At 49.6% G+C, this 22,106-nt stretch overlaps 1 protein-coding gene across 1 annotated transcript; it reads left to right on the top strand.

The window, feature by feature from the left end:
* Nucleotides 1-4,936: 4,936 nt before the first annotated feature.
* Nucleotides 4,937-21,890, top strand: prdm12b (PR domain containing 12b). The gene is made up of 5 exons (XM_067969497.1): nt 4,937-5,273; nt 6,911-7,101; nt 14,942-15,097; nt 16,974-17,088; nt 20,062-21,890. The coding sequence occupies exons 1-5, from the start codon at nt 5,054-5,056 to the stop codon at nt 20,445-20,447; spliced, it is 1,068 nt and encodes a 355-aa protein (XP_067825598.1). The 5' UTR covers nt 4,937-5,053; the 3' UTR covers nt 20,448-21,890.
* Nucleotides 21,891-22,106: the final 216 nt, after the last annotated feature.

The raw sequence follows: 22,106 nt of genomic DNA, 5'->3' as shown, positions 1-22,106 counted from the left end.
AGATTGTGTGTTGGAGTCTCATCTCCAAACATTATTGTCATCGCCTTTTCACTTCGCTCATCCTGAAGAGCCAGACACCCCCTTCAGTGACCACATTCAGTGCGCGCATTTGGACAGGAGAAAAAGCGTCTGCAGCAAATAACAGGCGGGCAGGTTAGACAGGATGTGAAAGGTGCTATAAAATTATACTCTCTTTATATATATCATAAAACAACCTGGCAGATACACAGCGGCAAAAAAACTCAGGATAATGTGTTTCATTTATGGTGCAGGTGTGTGATACTGTATCAAAATATTTTAACATTGGACTGGGGAACCTGGGCCACGATTCCCACTGCTTTAAATTGCTTGTAAATTCAAATAATATAACTCCGTATCCTCCGTGGTGTCTTGTCTTCTGGTCTAACCACCTTTTCTGGCCAATGCCGTTAACCTGCCAGGACTGCGCTGCTTCAACAGCGCCATCGAATTCTGGAATGTGTCTTTTACCGGGGATTCGCTGGTTTGGATTGTTGGGTTTAATGTAAAAGATCCGGATAAGAATATTTTGTAACCTTGTTATAAGTCTGAGTCTAGAGGGGGGGAGCTCCTGGTTGGGAATTCCGCTTAATCCGGCCTCAAACACCCGATCCCAGCCACCAGAGCAATAACATACTCAAGAGACCTGAGAGGAGTAAACTCAGCGGGTATCGGTTAACTCAGCGGGTATCGGTTAACTCGCCGATTATCGGTTAAACTCACTGGGTATCGGTAAACTCATTGGGTATCGGTAAACTCGCAGATTATCGGTTAAACCCACCGGGTATCGGTTAAACACAGCGGGTATCGATTAACCCACCCTTGGTGTTCGCCCTCCCAACACGTATGTGTAAGAACGTGAAATAAACCGATTGCTATCGAATGAATCCCTTTCCCACAATTGAATGACGTTGGTGAGTTTTCCGAAGGGTCGGTTTACTGATGCAAAACTGAATTAAAATCGAAATGATTTCAAAACGGAGCAGCAAATATTGCTGAGTAAATGGGAGTCTAAATTGGAGGAGTGAAGGGGCTCTACAGGTACACGCAGTACACGCGACTCCACAACTGTTTCCACTTGTCTCCAGATGAGTGTTGGAGACAGCAATCTCCCCGAGGGGCTCGACACGGGCCAGGTGGACTGGGCTTCACTGGAAGCGGCTACAATACTCACAAAGATACACATCCAGAAATAGGAGCTGACATTGCCTGGCTGTTCGGCTCTACTGGAAATGCGCTGATGTCGGTGTTAAAGTGGGGCCAGTAATAGCACCAATTTTGTAATCAAGCATCTATCTATCTATTCTGTCTCTTGTATCTCCCCATTTATGTCATTCCTTCTCTCCTTTTCTTCCTCCCTTTTATCTTTCTCCTACCATCTCTCTCCGTCTACCTGTCTCTTCCCTCTGTCCCTCTGCCTCTTTCGGTTTCGCTGTCTTTCTCCGTCTCACCTTCTCTACCTCAGTCACTTTTAAATCTCTCTACCTCCCTCTATCTGCCCCCTCTGTCCCTGTGACTTTTCCCTCTCTCTCTCTCTCCTTGTCTCTAATTCACCCGCTGCCTGTCTCCAGCCGATGCAGTCGCTTATATAGCCATTTCCCATTGAAACATCCCCTTGTTATATTTCAATAATAACCTTTTATTGTGGGTAAACGTTGCGTGTACCTAACCAGGGAAGCAGTTGCCGATATTCCCACAGCCCTCCATCCCCAAGTGCTGTCAGCTTTGAGAATGGCTGTTCAATACAAGCTGCTTCGATCCTTTTCTGCTTTTTTTTAGTCCTTTCACATGTCGATCTTCATCTGTTTTTACAAGAGAGAGATATAGAAAAAAAACCTGAGGGGAAACAGCCCAGGTCCAGTCTCTATCGTTCAGTATGTGCCAAAGGACACTCTTTACGCGTGTGAGTCACCTGCCTTCCCAAACTCCTTATTGTTTTTTTTGCAGCTCCTTCCTCCCTTTGACTTTTATGAAGCCTGTTGCACAGAAACCTCCACAAAATGAGCTTCAAATTGGATACATATTGAGGGTCTTTTGTCTGTCGAGGGTCGTACAGGGCTAATTAAATTTGATCCTAACAAATAAGGCACGTCGCCACCCATTAATCCCAACTCCGCTTTCATCCCGCACTTGCATTCAGGTTCTGTGCACTATTTCTTAAAATATGCCCACTCAGTGAGTTTAATCTATTGAAAAACATTTGCAGAAGTCTATTGTCCTCGCGATCTTGTAGCCATTTTCCATTAGAAAGGCGAGGAACAGCCGCTTGCCGCTTTGAGCCATTGAACCAAATTGGAAAGAAAGACTCCCTTGCATACTAGGATATATTTACGCGTTTTCAACTTTTTATTTAAATGTGTGTTTTTTTTCCCCAAGAAGTTTTACTTTAAAACTTTTTTAAAAAGGGACGTTCACGCGATGTACAGAGAGTTCGGCTTAACTTTTGTTTTAAAAAAAATTCTTTTGAATTTTGATTGGGCTCAAAATTAGAGGAAATAATAAGATTTGATGAAATTTAAAACCGCTTGAGGTGGAGTCAAGTGAGACCTTTGCGAAAACGCGTGTGAAAGAAAGGAAAGCAATTTAAATAATAATGTATAGAAATGATGGAATAAACCTGACCCCATTACTGGACGGTAATATTTGCGATTCGGTTGCGTTTTCTTAAAAATGCAGTTTTAAACATCTATCGGAAAGGCGCATAGTTTATTGACCGAATCTTCTGATCATTTAAGGGGGGGGGGAGATAAAATTCCCCGAAATAACATTTAGATTTTAACTAACGGATGATAAAAGTGTGGGAGATCTGACACACAGAAACTGAAATAAGCGACTGAGAGCCGGCAGCATATAGAAAATAAGAGTCGAATTTATATCGATTTATTATATACAAAACGATGTCCAATGTGTTCGGTTTGAGTGCTGTATATTAATGTATTCGTTTTACACAGAAAATGAAATAACCAACAATCTAATCTTTGGTTCTCATTCTCTTTCCATTTTAAATACATTTTTAATATCTAATTTGTCCTTTATTTGTTCACAATATTTAAGGCGACTATTTTCTATGATAATGTAGGAGGGGTTTTGTTTTTAAATAGCTGCCTCATTTAACCTGGGTGGGCGGGCGACGGGTACCGGCCTTTCGGCTTAATATGAACTAAATTAGGATAAGATTTTAGGGAGAGACGATTGATTGCCTCGGAGCCTGGATTTTCTAACAGATGTTGAACTCAGGGAGAGGTTGAGAAAAACCTCCATTTGAGGCAGAGAATCACTTTTTTGGGGTGGTTTTTTTTTTTGCTGCCTAAACTTCAAAACGAAGGGAAATGTAGCATTTTTAAAAAAATATTCCCTTTCTCCAATGATGAGTGAAGGAGATTTTTATAATCGATCTGACATTAAAATCCAAGACCACGATATAAAAGTTAGCAGGCGCCCCTCTGCCCGGGTATATTCTCTGGCTCCGATGGATCCCTTTAAAGTAATGAACGCTTTCTTTCTTGCCTCCCACCCTCCCCCCTTCTTTTTCTGTTGAATGTAATAAATGTTTAAACTGCTATAAATCTAACTCATCCCAGCGTGTGTAGAACCTATTGGGCCCACTCTATTAAATTCTAAAGGAGCGAGCAATGAAAAAAGCAGCCAGGCAGCTGTTTATCGCTAATCTCTGTTCTCCACTGTCATTCATTCGCAAGTTTCTTTACCCTGCCACCCCCGACTCGTTTCTCACTCTGCATTTTAAATATATCGGAGATATTTATATCATTAATCCTCCCCATTCATTCCCGCTCCCGATCAGGCTCCTAAACTTGTCCAGGTTTAGCCGGGTCCTTCAGTTTTGGGTCTTAAATATTTGCCGGGGGGGGAGAAAGAACACGTCTTTAAGTGTCAAAGATCGCTTTTATATATAAAAAAAAACCCTCATCAAGAATGGGCGTGAAAGATCGATGTTCTCCACTGTTATCCGCCTTGACATTATATTCTGATCGCCGTGAATGAGGAACCAGAGAGAGTAAGAGGAGAATAAAGATGTTCCATCAGCGGGACGCTGCGGGCCAGACTGCTTTTCTGTTCCAAATCAATCACTGTAATCGCCCCTGTCTAACATTTAAAATGTATTTAAAAAGATGAAAAAAGGAGCGGACTATTGAAAATCCGACAAATATTGTAGTCCTCCTGACAATGCGCGGCCCCGTCTGATTAGCAGCAATGAATATTAAATTGGAAACTTTCTTTCTCTCTGGTAATATTCGAAGTTGGATTCGGTTCCTTAACTTTGTGCTGCTGGGAGATGGGGAACTGAGTAATGTCTCAAACAGGCTCTCCTCCTCTCAACTCCTTTGACCATCCTTTTCATAGGACGGTGAAAGAATTTAAAAGTTTCAAAGCGAGAAGATTTAATCCCAGTGTGAACTCATATTTATATATAAATATATATGAGGGGGGAGGACTCTCTGGGAATTTTTTTTTTTACAATGAGCTTTGAGTCGATTAACGATGCGTAAAACACGTGGGTTTGGTGCCGCACGGTTATCTGCCCTGACAATCTCCTCCACCTCCAGCGATCTGTAAACCTGCACAGGGAGCCGCAGAGCGTCAGGGAGCAAAGTTTGTGTTTAGTCCCTGGAGGCAGGAGACTCCTTATCTGTCGGATTCTCCCTGAATTATAAGCAGGACAGAATAATGTTCATGTAGACTGTGGGGCTCCCGGTAAAGATTCTCCAACAGGTGCACAGGGGAGGGCTGGTGGGACGAGTCCTGGACGCTCCCTCCCTCCCTCTACAGAATGAAGTGCTCATAGTCTGTCCTGTAACCAGCCTCTCCTAAGACGTCAGGTCATTAATAACCAATTAGGGGGTCATTCAGGCGGCTATAAAGAGGGCTGAGATTTTTTTTTGCGTGCTAGAGACACAAACACACACTTCTGTCTCTCCCTCTTCCTCCTCCAGAGCATCTCTCCTCTCACCCTCCCGTCTCTCCCCATTGCATCCACTGCCATTGTGGGGGGGGGGGAAAGCGTCTCCCGTAGACCATGGGCTCTGTCCTGCCGTCCGACGCCCTGGCTCTCAAAGCCGGTTTCAAGCCTCACGGTTTCTCGCTGGCGGAGATCATCACTTCCGACATCCTCCACAGCTTTCTGTACGGGAGATGGAGGAACGTCCTGGGAGAGCAACTTTTCGAAGACAAGAGTAACAGCAGCGGCCAGAAAACTGCCTTCACCGCCGAGGCGCTGGCTCAGTCATTCACCGGGGGTGAGTGAAAAACTGCAACCGGGAAATCGGCTCCAAACTTTTTGCAATAATTGATACAGACCTTTAAAACATCAAAGATGTAAAATACAGAGATACAGGCGGAATCCCGTATAGATCCCGCTGAAATCACTTTTGGTTTTATTTCAAGTACTTTCGTGAGATTTAGAACATTATTTTTGGTCAATAAGCGTTTTGCAAAAATATATTTCGATGCTTTCATTTTTTTAAGGACCACGGAAATATAACCAATTGAATTTGGACGGGTCCCTATAAAGATTATGAATAAATACGGTGTTATATTTAGATAAGAAAAATGATAGATTGTTCAGGATAAAAAAAATAAATGAAACTTTACCGTCCTGGTTTTTCGATCGAAAAACGAAAAGATGGATTTGTATTTGATATCTGAAATATTCTGGAATATTTTGAGCTATCGCAGGTGGAAGGTGCAGGTGAATGGTTAGAGTATCATCTAAATCATAGAATCACACAGCACAGAAGGAGGCCATTCAGCCCATCGTGCCTGTGCTGGCTCTTTGAAAGAGCTATCCAATTAGTCCCACTCCCCTGCTCTTTCCCCATAGCCCTGTGATTTTTTCCCCCTTGTTAAGCTGAGATCCAGTTCCCCTTTGAAAGTTAATTAATTCCCTTTTGATTCAATATCAATTGAATTTATTCGGTTCCCAATGGTTGTGAGCGGGTGGGGAGGAAGGCGCGAGTAGAAAAGGGTTTTTATTTTTAAAACCAGGAATGAGACGGAGAGATAGCGAACTGTCAGAGAGTCTGCCTGTAATGGGCAGGTTATCAGGTATCCAACAGACTGTCAGCCGGGGTCTCAGCGGCTCCAATCTCAACCCCCTCCTCGTCCCCTTCTCTATATTTAGGGTAATATTTAGCCATCTGCTCACCAGTATTTACACTTATTACACGTTTAGTGGGTAATTGTGTGGTTTTTTTTTAGGGACGGGGGCTTTTTAAATTCATTTGCTGACTCGAATTTCTGACCTGAAATAAAAATCTCCAGTTGAACGAGCCAGTTCTGTGCACTGAAGAGAGAGAGAGGGAGGAAAGTTTCGTTCATGCCCAAACGAATGTCCTTTGTAACCAGCTCTCCCACCGAGCGACCCGTTCCAGCCGCAGCCCCTCTAAATTTCGGAATCTCGACCTCTGTCCCCTTTCACTCTCTCGCCTTTCTCACTGTTGAGCTCAGTGCCCTAATCCGGCTCGTCCGGTTGTGTGTTTCAAAGTGTCCATCTCACTCCGTGATCAGCTATCAAAAAATATAAAATTACAATCTAAAGATGAAATCCATTCCCTGAATTTTTATTTATTTCCTTAAACATCTGAATTTTAATTTTATGCAGTTTCCTGCGGCGATTCCAGTATTTTTATTCCTAGAATTTATAATAACTGCAGTTTCCTTCTTTGCAGGAATGTTTTATCTCTAATTTTTAACTAATAAATATTGTTTCAATGTCCTTTCTCTACTCGACGTTTCCTTTAAGACGGACACTTTTTTAATCTGCCGACTTTAATTATTTTAAGCGCCTCCCCCGTCCACAATTCAACCGTTGTGTTGCTGTAGTCAGGGTCTTTAGTGGGAAACTTTCACCGACCTCCTCTTTCCTCCGATTCAGAAGTACAGAAGCTGTCGAGTCTGGTGCTTCCTTCCGAGGTGATTATAGCCCAGAGCTCCATCCCCGGGGAAGGGCTGGGCATCTTCTCCAAGACTTGGATTAAACCCGGCACCGAAATGGGCCCGTTCACCGGCAGGGTCATCTCCCCGGAACACGTGGACCTGTACAAGAACAACAACCTGATGTGGGAGGTAAGGAGAGTGGCAACTGGGCAACAGAGGGGAGCTTAACATCCCCCACACACCTGGTTATAGGGGATAACATCCCCCACACACCTGGTTATAGGGGGATAACATCCCCCACACACCTGGTTATAGGGGATAACATCCCCCACACACCTGGTTATAGGGGGATAACATCCCCCACACACCTGGTTATAGGGGATAACATCCCCCACACACCTGGTTATAGGGGGATAACATCCCCCACACACCTGGTTATAGGGGGATAACATCCCCCACACACCTGGTTATAGGGGGATAACATCCCCCACACACCTGGTTATAGGGGGATAACATCCCCCACACACCTGGTTATAGGGGGATAACATCCCCCACACACCTGGTTATAGGGGGATAACATCCCCCACACACCTGGTTATAGGGGGATAACATCCCCCACACACCTGGTTATAGGGGGATAACATCCCCCACACACCTGGTTATAGGGGGATAACATCCCCCACACACCTGGTTATAGGGGGATAACATCCCCCACACACCTGGTTATAGGGGGATAACATCCCCCACACACCTGGTTATAGGGGGATAACATCCCCCACACACCTGGTTATAGGGGGATAACATCCCCCACACACCTGGTTATAGGGGGATAACATCCCCCACACACCTGGTTATAGGGGGATAACATCCCCCACACACCTGGTTATAGGGGGATAACATCCCCCACACACCTGGTTATAGGGGGATAACATCCCCCACACACCTGGTTATAGGGGGATAACATCCCCCACACACCTGGTTATAGGGGGATAACATCCCCCACACACCTGGTTATAGGGGGATAACATCCCCCACACAACCTGGTTATAGGGGGATAACATCCCCCACACACCTGGTTATAGGGGGATAACATCCCCCACACACCTGGTTATAGGGGGATAACATCCCCCACACACCTGGTTATAGGGGGATAACATCCCCCACACACCTGGTTATAGGGGGATAACATCCCCCACACACCTGGTTATAGGGGGATAACATCCCCCACACACCTGGTTATAGGGGGATAACATCCCCCACACACCTGGTTATAGGGGGATAACATCCCCACACACCTGGTTATAGGGGGATAACATCCCCCACACACCTGGTTATAGGGGATAACATCCCCCACACACCTGGTTATAGGGGGATAACATCCCCCACACACCTGGTTATAGGGGGATAACATCCCCCACACACCTGGTTATAGGGGGATAACATCCCCCACACACCTGGTTATAGGGGGATAACATCCCCCACACACCTGGTTATAGGGGGATAACATCCCCCACACACCTGGTTATAGGGGGATAACAGCCCCCACACACCTGGTTATAGGGGGATAACAGCCCCCACACACCTGGTTATAGGGGGATAACAGCCCCCCCCCCACACACCTGGTTATAGGGGGATAACAGCCCCCCCCCCACACACCTGGTTATAGGGGGATAACAGCCCATCCCCCCACACACCTGGTTATAGGGGATAACATCCCCCACACACCTGGTTATAGGGGGATAACATCTCCCCCCCCCCCCCCCCCCCACACCTGGTTATAGGGGGATAACATCTCCCCCCCCCCCCCCCCCCCACACCTGGTTATAGGGGGATAACATCTCCCCCCCCCCCCCCCCCCCCCCACACCTGGTTATAGGGGGATAACATCTCCCCCCCCCCCCCCCCCCCCCCCACACCTGGTTATAGGGGGATAACATCTCCCCCCCCCCCCCCCACACCTGGTTATAGGGGGATAACATCTCCCCCCCCCCCCCCCCCCACACCTGGTTATAGGGGAAAACAGCCCCCCCACACACCTGGTTATAGGGGATAACATCCCCCACACACCTGGTTATAGGGGATAACAGCCCCTCCACACACCTGGTTATAGGGATAACAGCCCCTCCACACACCTGGTTATAGGGGATAACAGCCCCCCCACACACCTGGTTATAGGGGAAAACAGCCCCCCCACACACCTGGTTATAGGGGAAAACAGCCCCCCCACACCTGGTTATAGGGGAAAACAGCCCCCCCCCACCCACACCTGGTTATAGGGGAAAACAGCCCCCCCACACCTGGTTATAGGGGAAAACAGCCCCCCCCCACACCTGGTTATAGGGGAAAACAGCCCCCCCCCACACCTGGTTATAGGGGAAAACAGCCCCCCCCCCCACACCTGGTTATAGGGGAAAACAGCCCCCCCCCCCCCCACACCTGGTTTTTGGGGAAAACAGCCCCTAGGGGGATAACAGCCCCCACGCACCTGGCGATGGATGATTGGTACCAGCCAACTTGACTCAGTATTAGAATGTGGATGGGGTAAACCTGTTGCTGGGGCTGGGATCTTTCCACCTCAGTTTAATATAACCGTAAAATCCAATGCCCAAACTGGTTGGGTAACAAGCTGTGGGAAGTTTGCCAGTGCTCTGTGCTGGTCAGTTACACTGACCGGTTTATTTGGTTAAACTCCAGCAGTTCCCCTGAACACACTTGGGGGCTGCAAAGTCTTGGCTCTGTCCATCTGTATCTACGCTCTGTGAATTCGGAGTTGGGATTGTCCCGATGGGGAGAGTGTGCTTCCAACATTGTGCCAATAGAAAGTCTACTTGCATAGATTGTTGAGTAGTTTGGTTTGGACATTCTTCAACAAGCTGATGGATTTCTAACATGTCTCAAGACACTTGTGCTGACCAGAAAAAATTACATTGGCTGTATAGGGGTTATAGAGGGCAACATTTCTTGCACAGTGGTTCTATACAGGTGGACTTAGATTGGGATCAGAGACAGAATCCTTGCAGAAATAGTTGGACATGGAATTGAGACTGATTCAGATGGTGTAAAAGTAGACCAGGAATAAAGGCAGGATAACTGTATTTGATACCTCTCTCCACACCATCCGACAAGTGCAGCAATCCTGAGAGTTGTAACATTTCCCGATTGGGAAAGTTGTGTGTATGTAAAAGGAGTGCTGGGTCCCAGCCCAGTCTGATTTATAAATGTGCCTGTGAAATGAACTGTAGAAATAATTGGGAGAGAACCCTATCTATTTTGTGTCCTGTTCCATCTTCTTTCACCAGACTCTCACTCAATCTTGTACCCCATCTCTCTCTCTCTCTCTCTCATATTGCCCCATCTCTTGCTCTCTCTCTTGTTCCCCCATCTAGATTTACTAGGATGATACCAGAACTGAGAGGTTATACCCATCAGGAAAGATTGAGCAGGCTGGGGCTCTTTTTTTCTAGAAAAGAGAAGACTGAGGGCTGACCTGATAGAGGTCTTCAAGATTATGAAAGGGTTTGACAGGGTAGACGTAGAGAAGATGTTTCTACTTGCAGGGTAGGCCAGAACTAGGGGCCATAAATATAAGATAGTCACTAATAAATCCAGTCGGGAATTCAGGAGAAACTTCTTTACCCAGAGAGTGGTGAGAATGTGGAACTCGCTACTACAAGGAGTAGTTGAGGTGAATAGTGTAGATGCATTTAAGGGAAGGTTAGATAAACACATGAGGGAGAAAGGAATAGAAGGATATGCTGATAGGGTTAGATGAAGAGGGGTGGGAGGAGGCTCATGTGGAGCATAAACACCGGCATGGACCTGTTGGGCCGAATGGTTTGTTCCTGTGCTGTACATTCCATGTAATCCTATGTAATCTCTCTCTATTGTTCCCCATCCCTCTGTCTTTCTTTTGTTTCCCCCATCTCTCTCTTTCTCTGTCTCCATCTGCCTCTCTGCCTCTCGTGTCGTCTTTCTCCGTCACTCTCGGATGGTTTAGGTCTAACAACAACTTTACTTTTACAAGTAATTTTTTGATTTGTCTATATTTTTCTATTTTTAAGTATCGATTCTAATTTAAACCATTCTAATCTATAAATAAAACACACTGACCGGTTCCCAAAGCTCTTCAGGACATTTAACCATTTCAGTGTGTTTTTTATTTCTGCACTTTTCAAACTCACTTTTTTTTTTCTCCCTCATCAGCTTTCACCCCCACCCCTTCTCTCCTGAAGTAGTTGACTCCTTTCTGGACTACAGTTCTACTGGGGCCGGTCACCCACCAGGAACTCTGAGGGTGACCTCCTGGGTCCTCGAAGGATTTAGGGCGACCTTCTCCTGGGTCCTTAAGGATTTAGGGTGACCTTCTCCTGGGTCCTTAAGGGTTTAGGGTGACCTTCTCCTGGGTCCTTAAGGGTTTAGGGTGACCTTCTCCTGGGTCCTTAAGGATTTAGGGTGACCTTCTCCTGGGTCCTTAAGGATTTAGGGTGACCTCCTGGGTCCTCGGGGTTTAGGGTGACCTTCTCCTGGGTCCTTAAGGATTTAGGGTGACCTTCTCCTAGGTCCTCGAAGGATTTAGGGTGACCTTCTCCTGGGTCCTTAAGGATTTAGGGTGACCTTCTCCTGGGTCCTTAAGGATTTAGGGTGACCTCCTGGGTCCTCGGGGTTTAGGGTGACCTTCTCCTGGGTCCTTAAGGATTTAGGGTGACCTTCTCCTGGGTCCTCGAAGGATTTAGGGTGACCTTCTCCTAGGTCCTTAAGGATTTAGGGTGACCTCCTGGGTCCTGGGGGTTTAGGGTGACCTTCTCCTAGGTCCTCGAAGGATTTAGGGTGACCTTCTCCTAGGTCCTTAAGGATTTAGGGTGACCTTCTCCTGGGTCCTTAAGGATTTAGGGTGACCTTCTCCTGGGTCCTCGAAGGATTTAGGGTGACCTTCTCCTGGGTCCTTAAGGATTTAGGGTGACCTTCTCCTAGGTCCTTAAGGATTTAGGGTGACCTTCTCCTGGGTCCTTAAGGATTTAGGGTGACCTTCTCCTGGGTCCTTAAGGATTTAGGGTGACCTTCTCCTGGGTCCTCGAAGGATTTAGGGTGACCTTCTCCTAGGTCCTTAAGGATTTAGGGTGACCTTCTCCTGGGTCCTTAAGGATTTAGGGTGACCTTCTCCTGGGTCCTGAAGGATTTAGGGTGACCTTCTCATGGGTCCTTAAGGATTTAGGGTGACCTTCTCCTGGGTCCTTAAGGATTTAGGGTGACCTTCTCCTGGGTCCTTAAGGATTTAGGGTGACCTTCTCCTGGGTCCTTAAGGATTTAGGGTGACCTTCTCCTGGGTCCTTAAGGATTTAGGGTGACCTTCTCCTGGGTCCTTAAGGATTTAGGGTGACCTTCTCCTGGGTCCTTAAGGATTTAGGGTGACCTTCTCCTGGGTCCTTAAGGATTTAGGGTGACCTTCTCCTGGGTCCTGAAGGATTTAGGGTGACCTTCTCCTGGGTCCTTAAGGATTTAGGGTGACCTTCTCCTGGGTCCTTAAGGATTTAGGGTGACCTTCTCCTGGGTCCTTAAGGATTTAGGGTGACCTGGCTCCCTTTGATTCAGCTCAATTTCACTGCGACTTTCCTCTGGTCCAGTTTGGAATGGACCCCGTCTGAATCAAACTCTCTCCCATTTGCCCATTTATGGTTCTCGGAATTTGAAGTGTACATTTCTTTCTCATTTTGAAGACTGGTTGGGATCGGACAGTTGGGAGCTCGGGATTTCCAGCTAGATAGAGACCCAGGTGCAGTTTGGGGTTCAAGGTGAGCTCAGGGTGTAAAGTTGTGTTGGGGAGGGAAAGGGGGAAGGTGCGGTTTGGGTGAATGGGGACATTCCAAAAGAAACTGAAAGACTTGCCTTCGGTTTTCAATCAGGGGAGATGGACCTGTCACCCTGGGTAACCAGGTGAAGGTCTGAGTTTCAGCAGCTCAATCAGGATAGAATTAAATCGAAATATTTGAACGTGTGTTTTAAAGGGACACGATCTTCAGGGGAAAAATGGTATTGCTTTTGCAAAAAAAAAATCAGATTAATTTTCCCTATTCTGTGCCCTGTTTACTCTAAATGCATTTACACCTCCGTCACCTGTTTGTAAACGGAACCAGAATAGGTTTCCTGCTTTTTATTAATATAAAACACAGAAATCCTTTAGTACAGTGAGTTGTGAGTCTGTCTTGGGTCAGTATCCGTGTCCCAGGTGGGGGCCGGGGGGTCGGTGTCCCAGGTGGGGGCCGGGGGGGGTCGGTGTCCCAGGTGGGGGCCGGGGGGGGTCGGTGTCCCAGGTGGGGGCCGGGGGGGGTCGGTGTCCCAGGTGGGGGCCGGGGGGGGTCGGTGTCCCAGGTGGGGGCCGGGGGGGGTCGGTGTCCCAGGTGGGGGCCGGGGGGGGTCGGTGTCCCAGGTGGGGGCCGGGGGGGGTCGGTGTCCCAGGTGGGGGCCGGGGGGGGTCGGTGTCCCAGGTGGGGGCCGGGGGGGGTCGGTGTCCCAGGTGGGGGCCGGGGGGGGTCGGTGTCCCAGGTGGGGGCCGGGGGGGGTCGGTGTGCCAGGTGGGGGCCGGGGGGGGTCGGTGTCCCAGGTGGGGGCCGGGGGGGGTCGGTGTCCCAGGTGGGGGCCGGGGGGGGTCGGTGTCCCAGGTGGGGGCCGGGGGGGGTCGGTGTCCCAGGTGGGGGCCGGGGGGGGTCGGTGTCCCAGGTGGGGGCCGGGGGGGGTCGGTGTCCCAGGTGGGGGCCGGGGGGGGTCGGTGTCCCAGGTGGGGGCCGGGGGGGGTCGGTGTCCCAGGTGGGGGCCGGGGGGGGTCGGTGTCCCAGGTGGGGGCCGGGGGGGGTCGGTGTCCCAGGTGGGGGCCGGGGGGGGTCGGTGTCCCAGGTGGGGGCCGGGGGGGGTCGGTGTCCCAGGTGGGGGCCGGGGGGGGTCGGTGTCCCAGGTGGGGGCCGGGGGGGGTCGGTGTCCCAGGTGGGGGCCGGGGGGGGTCGGTGTCCCAGGTGGGGGCCGGGGGGGGTCGGTGTCCCAGGTGGGGGCCGGGGGGGGTCGGTGTCCCAGGTGGGGGCCGGGGGGGGTCGGTGTCCCAGGTGGGGGCCGGGGGGGGTCGGTGTCCCAGGTGGGGGCCGGGGGGGGTCGGTGTCCCAGGTGGGGGCCGGGGGGGGTCGGTGTCCCAGGTGGGGGCCGGGGGGGGTCGGTGTCCCAGGTGGGGGCCGGGGGGGGTCGGTGTCCCAGGTGGGGGCCGGGGGGGGGTCGGTGTCCCAGGTGGGGGCCGGGGGGGGGTCGGTGTCCCAGGTGGGGGCCGGGGGGGGGTCGGTGTCCCAGGTGGGGGCCGGGGGGGGGTCGGTGTCCCAGGTGGGGGCCGGGGGGGGGGGGTCGGTGTCCCAGGTGGGGGCCGGGGGGGGGGGTCGGTGTCCCAGGTGGGGGCCGGGGGGGGTCGGTGTCCCAGGTGGGGGCCGGGGGGGGGTCGGTGTCCCAGGTGGGGGCCGGGGGGTCGGTGTCCCAGGTGGGGGCCGGGGGGGGGTCGGTGTCCCAGGTGGGGGCCGGGGGGGGGGTCGGTGTCCCAGGTGGGGGCCGGGGGGGGTCGGTGTCCCAGGTGGGGGCCGGGGGGGGGTCGGTGTCCCAGGTGGGGGCCGGGGGGTCGGTGTCCCAGGTGGGGGCCGGGGGGGGTCGGTGTCCCAGGTGGGGGCCGGGGGGGGTCGGTGTCCCAGGTGGGGGCCGGGGGGGGTCGGTGTCCCAGGTGGGGGCCGGGGGGGGTCGGTGTCCCAGGTGGGGGCCGGGGGGGGTCGGTGTCCCAGGTGGGGGCCGGGGGGGGTCGGTGTCCCAGGTGGGGGCCGGGGGGGGGTCGGTGTCCCAGGTGGGGGCCGGGGGGGGTCGGTGTCCCAGGTGGGGGCCGGGGGGGGTCGGTGTCCCAGGTGGGGGCCGGGGGGGGTCGGTGTCCCAGGTGGGGGCCGGGGGGGGTCGGTGTCCCAGGTGGGGGCCGGGGGGGGTCGGTGTCCCAGGATTGACCTCTCCCTCTCTGTCCCAGGTTTTTAATGACGATGGCACCGTCCGATATTTCATCGACGCCAGTCAGGAGGACCACCGGAGCTGGATGACCTACATCAAGTGTGCGAGGAACGAGCAGGAGCAGAATTTAGAAGTGGTCCAGATCGGAAACAACATCTACTATAAAGCCACCGAGGTGAGGGGAGCCCGGCCCGCAACTCCGGGACCAGAGACTTGTGTCAAGTTTCACCTGGGTTCAGTCCGGGCTGGGCCGGGCCGGGCCGGCTGTGTTTTCCTAGCCCGGGTCATACTGTATCCTGGGTTTGATTGCGGCCGGTGAGCTCGGGGATTAGTGCAGGGTCGAGTCCCGCTCCAGCCGGTTTGCAGTCCGAGCCGAGCCGAGTGTGGGCTGTGGGATTTGCTACACGAGAGGTCCCTGGTGACCTAAACCGCTGCTCCAGAGGTTTAACAACAAGTGGACTGAAACTGGAGCATAATTTACAGAGGGACATAATGATATTTATCCAGAATAAAGACAGAAACACTCAGCAGGTCAGAATAAACTTCTAAATGGTTTATTGTAATCGCAAGGGTCAGTGTTATTAACCAGACGTCTCCTCAACTTACTTGTTATTAGAAACACGCAAAAATCATTGCTCATTAACTACTCTGCTGTTTTATATTTTTGGGGAGGTTTATTTTCCCTTTAATTTGCTCCTTGTAACCCCTGCTGAAGGAGCTGACCAATGTTCGGTTCCAAGGGCACTGGCCAGTCTGAACTAAGTGACCATTCTTCCACGTGTGAGTCCAGACAGTGAATGCCATTGTGAGCTATTTAACCACAGGGGCATCACAGATCAGCTGGCCTACGCCCGCGTTTTTCTAGTAGGGGTGTCAATGGAAACCAGTCTGGAGGGGCTCTCAGTTACATTTTCCTCTCTGCCCTCCCTATTCCAGTGCTCCATTGTTCACCCGGCTAAGCTCAGCTTACAGCACACCTTTTGGAGGAGATTTAACATTCCGTGTGGTGCTTTTGTTGAACAATTTCTTTCGCTACATAAATGCTTTTCACTTAGAAGGGTGCAGGGAAACTGGGTGATACAGTGGGTTAGAATATCCCCCTTACCTGGTTTGAAAAAACTAGTATCAGTAACGGTGACTGTGAAACTACTGGATTGTCGTAAAAACCCATCTGGTTCATTAATGTCCTTTAGGGAAGGAAACCTGCTGTCCTTACCCGGTCTGGCCTATATGTGACTCCAGACCCACAGCAATGTGGTTGATTCTTAACTGACCTCTGAAAAATGTAAGGAATCTTACAACACCAGGTTATAGTCCAACTAAGATTCCTTACATTTGTCAACCCCAGTCCATCACCGGCATCTCCACATCATGACCTCTGAAATGGCCTAGCAAGCCACTCGGTTGAACCTGCAGCAGTTCAAGAAGGCGGCTCACCACCACCTTCTCAAGGGTAATTAGGGATGGGCAATAAATGCTGGCCTCGCCAGCAATGACCACGTCCCATGAATAAATAAGCCCAGAATGATGGGTTAAAAGTTTTTTCTCTTTTTCTGCTGGGATGAAGGTTTCTTTCTCTTTTTTTTGTTCCCTGCTGGATCTTGTGTGAAATTAGTTTGGAGCATTTCTCACTGGGTTGGGGTGGATTAGAGAGAGCTTCACTCTGCATCCAACCTGTGCTGTACCTGATCTAGAAGTGGTTGATGGGGTAGAGCAGCAGGAGGTTCACTCTGCATCAGACCCATGCTGTACCTGACTGGCTGTGCTGGCTGCAGACAATGGACGTCTGAAATGGGATAATGTCCCAATCCCTAGCACTGATATCTCACACTTTGATAAGCATCAAATGGGGGCATATAAAGGGAAGTATTCACTGTGTCTAAACCATGGATTTACAGGTCTGCAGATGCGGAGTAGATGTATGTAAAGTTTAATACTGTAAGTCAGCAGTTAAACATTCTAATATGGTAATAGATACATGGATTAAAGCAACGTCCTGTTCTCTTTCTCTCCTCCCCCCCCCCCCCCCCCCCGCCCCCCCTCTCCCGCAGACCATTCCCCCTGACCAGGAGCTGCTGGTGTGGTACGGAAATACACAGAACACATTCCTCGGCATCCCAGGCGTCCCAGGGATAGAGGAGGAACACAGGAAAAAGAACAAAGATGGTAATTACTGTTTACACCAGCAGAATAATACTGGCAGAGACTGATGGTTATCTGACAGTGGCGGGCCTATCGGGGGAGGGGGAATGTTAAGGAACGGAGACTCTGATTATTTAAACACTATCAAATAAAAAATCATATCGATTAATCACCTGTTACCCCGAGGAGATGGCCCTTCAATGCAAACTAGTTTACCAGAATTACCACATTCAAAAGGGTGTGGCTGCCATTTGCATCCAATGTAGCCCCTTCACTGTAATAAAACGTCCCAAGGCAAAAACTGGTGCTGATCAGCCACGGGAGAAGAGTTAGAAGAGGTGAGCAAAGTCGTGGTTAAAGCGCTAAGTTCTGAGAGGGCTTTTGATGGTAAAAAGGGCAGAAAGGAGAGCATTCCAGAGTATGGAGGCAGATTGTGAACAGCTCCCAGCGTAGAAACCGCTGACAATTCCTGGTCGATGCCTCATTTCTAGAATATTCGATTTGTAGTTATCGCTCCAGATAGGCTGTACTTGTTTGTATTTAAATACGAAAACTTTCCCTCGTGTTTGGGTAGTGATCTGTGGGCACTGATCGCCTTCCATCATCTCCTCCCAAATAGATTTATTTCCTGTATGACCCTGGAGATTGATTGGTGCGTTGATTATATGGATGGGTGTGGAGTCATCACAACTGAGCCTGATCCTGGCCTCAATATTGTCGGTTATTTTGAAAGAAACAAATTTCGGTCTCTCCAGGTCTCATGTAACTGAGCAGCTGAGAGGGCAGGCAAGGGGCCCTCTGCCAGCCTTCTCTGCCCACGCCTCCCTTTCTCCGAACAATTGTATCGGCACAACAGTGGCCATGGGGCGCGAGAGCTCGTTTATTTTCCCTCACCCTCGCTGAGGAAACGTCTAATGTCCACTTAGTAACTCCTCCTAAATGTTCAGTTCATTTCAGCCTCTCCCTCAATGAGTAGCTATCAACTTGCACCTTAACGCTCTGTTGCCTTAGCTCAGCCGTGCTGTGCCACAGTCAGCAGCTGGTAACTTGAGACCTGGGCATTCATTACAGTCTGGAAATGATGCTATGATCCTGTGATCACTTACCCAGTGGGTTAATGCCTCTGTTAAAATAGTGGACATCGGAATTTGATAAAAAATGTTGGAAATCACACCCTAATATCACACTACCACGCTCCTGTCTTTGTCTCACAGATACTGACACTTGGAATAAAAATGACCGTTTTAGGAGTTTGTCGCACACTAAAATCAATAAAAGCTTTAGAATTAGGGGACTGTGTGGTTCAGTCAGTTATCACACCGTCCTCTCCCACTCTGGGACTGTGTGGTTCAGTCAGTTATCACACCGTCCTCTCTCACTCTGGGACTGGGGGCTGCAGTCAGTTATCACACCGTCCTCTCCCACTCTGGGACTGGGGGCTGCAGTGAGCTATCACACTGGCCTTTTGCATTCTGGGATTTGGCTTCCGCCCAGCCCAGACTGAAGGGATAAACTGTCTCCTCTCTGTTGGCTGCAAGGTTCGTAAGTGAAATGAGTTTGGGTAAAAAGTGCCCTTTACTGGGGATTATTTGGAAACCAAATTGAGAGTTTTATTTAGAGATGCCTTCAGGATGGTTTGTGTGGGAAATGGGAATGTCACATAGGATGGAATGGGATACTGTTGTGTGATTGGCACAGTGTTGAGATTAAAGCAGAAGAAACTCTACCCTGTATCTAAAGTTAGCTGTTCTTGACCTGGGCATACAGATGGGACTATGTAGTGGGAGCGTTAATCTGTATCTAACTTCTGTACCTGAGCTAGGAGTGCATGAAGGCACAGTGTAAAAGGAGTGTTAATCTGTATCTAATTTCTGTACCTGAGCTAGGAGTGCATGAAGGGACAGTGTAAAAGGAGTGTTAATCTGTATCTGACTTCTGTAACTGACCTGGATGAGGCAGTGTCCATGGAGTTTTAATCTACATTAACTTCAGTCACACACCATCCCGACTTGGAAATATATCGCCGTTCCTTCATTGTCGCTGGGTCAAAATCCTGGAACTCCCTTCCTAACAGCACTGTGGGAGAACCGTCACCACACGGACTGCAGCGGTTCAAGAAGGCGGCTCACCACCACCTTCTCAAGGGCAATTAGGGATGGGCAATAAATGCTGGCCTCACCAGCGACGCCCACATCCCATGAACGAATAAAAAAAAACCTGAGCTTGGTGTGTGTGATGGGGCTGAGTAGTTGGAAGTTTCCCTTGAATTTAACGCTGCTTGTGCCACATCCGTGACTGCTTGATGCTGAAGGCGGTTTTAAATATTTTTAGCTACTGATGTTCCTCACCTTAATAAGCCCAAAAAACTTCACAATACTCTCTGTTCATTTCCTGCCAGCCTACTAGCCACAATGCCTCTACTGTGCTGATCTGAATTACAGCATCATAGACTCTTATAGCACAGAAGGAGACCATTCGGCCCATTGTGCCTGTGCTGGCTCTTTGTAAGAGCTACCCAATTAGTCCCACTCCCACCTGCTCTTTCCCCATAGCCCTGCAAATGTCTCCTTTTCAAGTATTTATCCAATTCCCTTTTGAAAGTTACTACTGAATTTGCTTCCACCACCCTTTCAGGCAGTGCATTCCAGATCATAACAACTTGCTGCGTAAATAAAATTTCTCTGCATCGTAAATCTGTGTCCTCTGGTTAACGACCCTCCTGCCAGTGAAAACAGTTTCTCCTTATTTACTCTATCAAAACCCTTCATAATTTTAAATGCCTCTATTAAATCTCCCCATAACCATCTTGCTGTAAGGAGAACAATCCCAGCTTCTCCTGTCTTTCTACATAACTGAACTCCCTCATCCCTGGTACCCATTCTGGTAAATCTCCTCCGCACCCTCTCCAAGGCCTCGATGTCCTTCCAGGATCGGACGCAATACTCTGGCAATATGGGAGACGTCCACTACAGACATTTGCTTTATCTTTCTCCGCAGATGACCTGAACGCAGCGGACGGCTCTGGCTGCAGCAGCGTGGGACGGATGCGATGCGTGATCTGCCATCGAGGCTTCAACTCGCGCAGCAACCTCCGCTCCCACATGCGCATCCACACCCTGGACAAGCCCTTCATCTGCCGCTTCTGCAACCGCCGTTTCAGCCAGTCGTCCACGCTGAGGAATCACGTGCGCCTGCACACGGGCGAGCGCCCATACAAGTGCCAGGTGTGCCAGAGCGCCTACTCCCAGCTGGCAGGACTCCGGGCCCACCAAAAGAGCGCCAGGCACCGGCCTCCCCCTGGCTCGCTCCAGCCCCACTCCCCGACTCTGGCAGTGCCCCACTCTGCCACCCTGGCACACCACATCCCCACCATGGTGCTGTGACTGGAGTCTCGTCGTGATTAGAAATTATTGTTTTTTTTTTAATTAAAAACTTTTGTAGAAGAACACAGACTCTTTCACTGCCGTCTACATGAACAACATCGCCATGGAAACAGACTCGTTCCTCCAAATGGAGGTTAGTTTCACCCTCTGTTTTGACCTGTGAAGCGTATCGGAGGGCTAAGGAAATGGTCAGAGGCACAGAAATGTCATGTTTGCCTGAAGTCGGTCTGTTTTTTTTTTCTCCCTCGCCCTCTCCCACGTGTAGCTGACGTACGCTATGATGTCTGCTGTATCGGTTTCCATGTCTGGTTTTAAAAAAAAGTGGTAAAATGTCCTGCAATTAATCATCAAAATGCAAAAAAAAAATCCAGTAGATAACAAGACCATAAGGAAGCCTGGAATGAGGCAATCAAAGTCTGCTCCGTACATCATGTCCAAGCTACCTCACCATGGGCTCTACCCAACTGACCCATTCCCCTTAGTCCTCTGTTCCTGAAGGTATTGACTCAAACTGAGCACGTCCTGACATCCACGCCCATGTGTCCACCATAGAATGACATAGAAATTACAAAATGGAAAGGGCTGTTTGGCCCAGCTGGGCTGTGTTGGTGTTTATTCTCCATATGAGCAGGAGTCCTAATCCCATCTGCCCGCTTTGTTCCCAAATCCCTTTATTCCCCTCTCCCTCAACCACCCAGCTAAACAATTCTTAATTGTTGACAGTGTCGCTGCTTCAATCACTTTCCACAACCTCACAAACCTCGGCGTTAAAAAAAGAAAAGTCCCTTCTGCTCTCAGCCCTAAATATAATTTTATATCTCTGTCCCCTCGTTCTCGACTCTGCAATCTGCCTCAATCCACCTTGTCGCGTTCCTTTCAAACACCTGTATCAAATCACCCCTGTAATCCCCGCATGTTTTAACAAAAACAGCCCCAAGTTTTCTAGTCTTTCTTTGTAGTTGTATTTCTTCATACCAGGCAGAGTCTTGTGCAGGCTATTCGACTGTGTGGGGAGTCACAGCCGAGCCTAGTGTATTCTTAGGCCGATGTCCATTCAGGCACATTTTCCAGTAGGAGCCACTAGGTAGTAACCAGGAGTGGGAACCCTGTCTGATTTTCTCTGCCCTAGCTTGAAAGGGCTAAAGCTAATTATACTGACATCAGCTAACATAATAGAGGCCAGGGAGTGAACTTGGGAGCATCTCGATGTGTATAGCTCAATATTACACGACCAGGAGGCTCCCTGGGACTGAATAAAGTGCTTCTTTCTGCAAGGACCAAATGGCACCACTGCCAAGTTACAATGAAACTCTTTTTATAGTAAACCTTGTTACGAAACCCCCTTTTAGAATGAAACCCTGTAATAATAAAAAGAAATCCTTTTATAATTCAACTGACTTGTGAGTCTCTCACCATAATGGAATTTATTTCAATTTTTTTTTCCAGTGGGGTTAATGTCAGCTCCTGAAACACTCAGATTATTTAATTATAAAGGGGATCACGTTCTTATTGTAGTTTGACTATAATTTCAATTCGGAGTTAGTCCCACTTGATTTATTAATAAGTCCTTAGTGGGGTAACTGGGCACCAGACTCAGTCCCTTCCCCGTCTCCACTCCGTCCTCACACACCTGGTCTGTGTATCAAAGTGCACTGGTGT

The sequence above is a fragment of the Heptranchias perlo genome, chromosome 31 (assembly GCF_035084215.1).
Source record: "Heptranchias perlo isolate sHepPer1 chromosome 31, sHepPer1.hap1, whole genome shotgun sequence".
Classification (NCBI taxonomy): Eukaryota; Metazoa; Chordata; class Chondrichthyes; order Hexanchiformes; family Hexanchidae; genus Heptranchias; species Heptranchias perlo.
The sequence above is the reverse complement of the archived record's forward strand: the minus strand, read 5'-3'. Positions and strand labels throughout refer to the sequence as shown.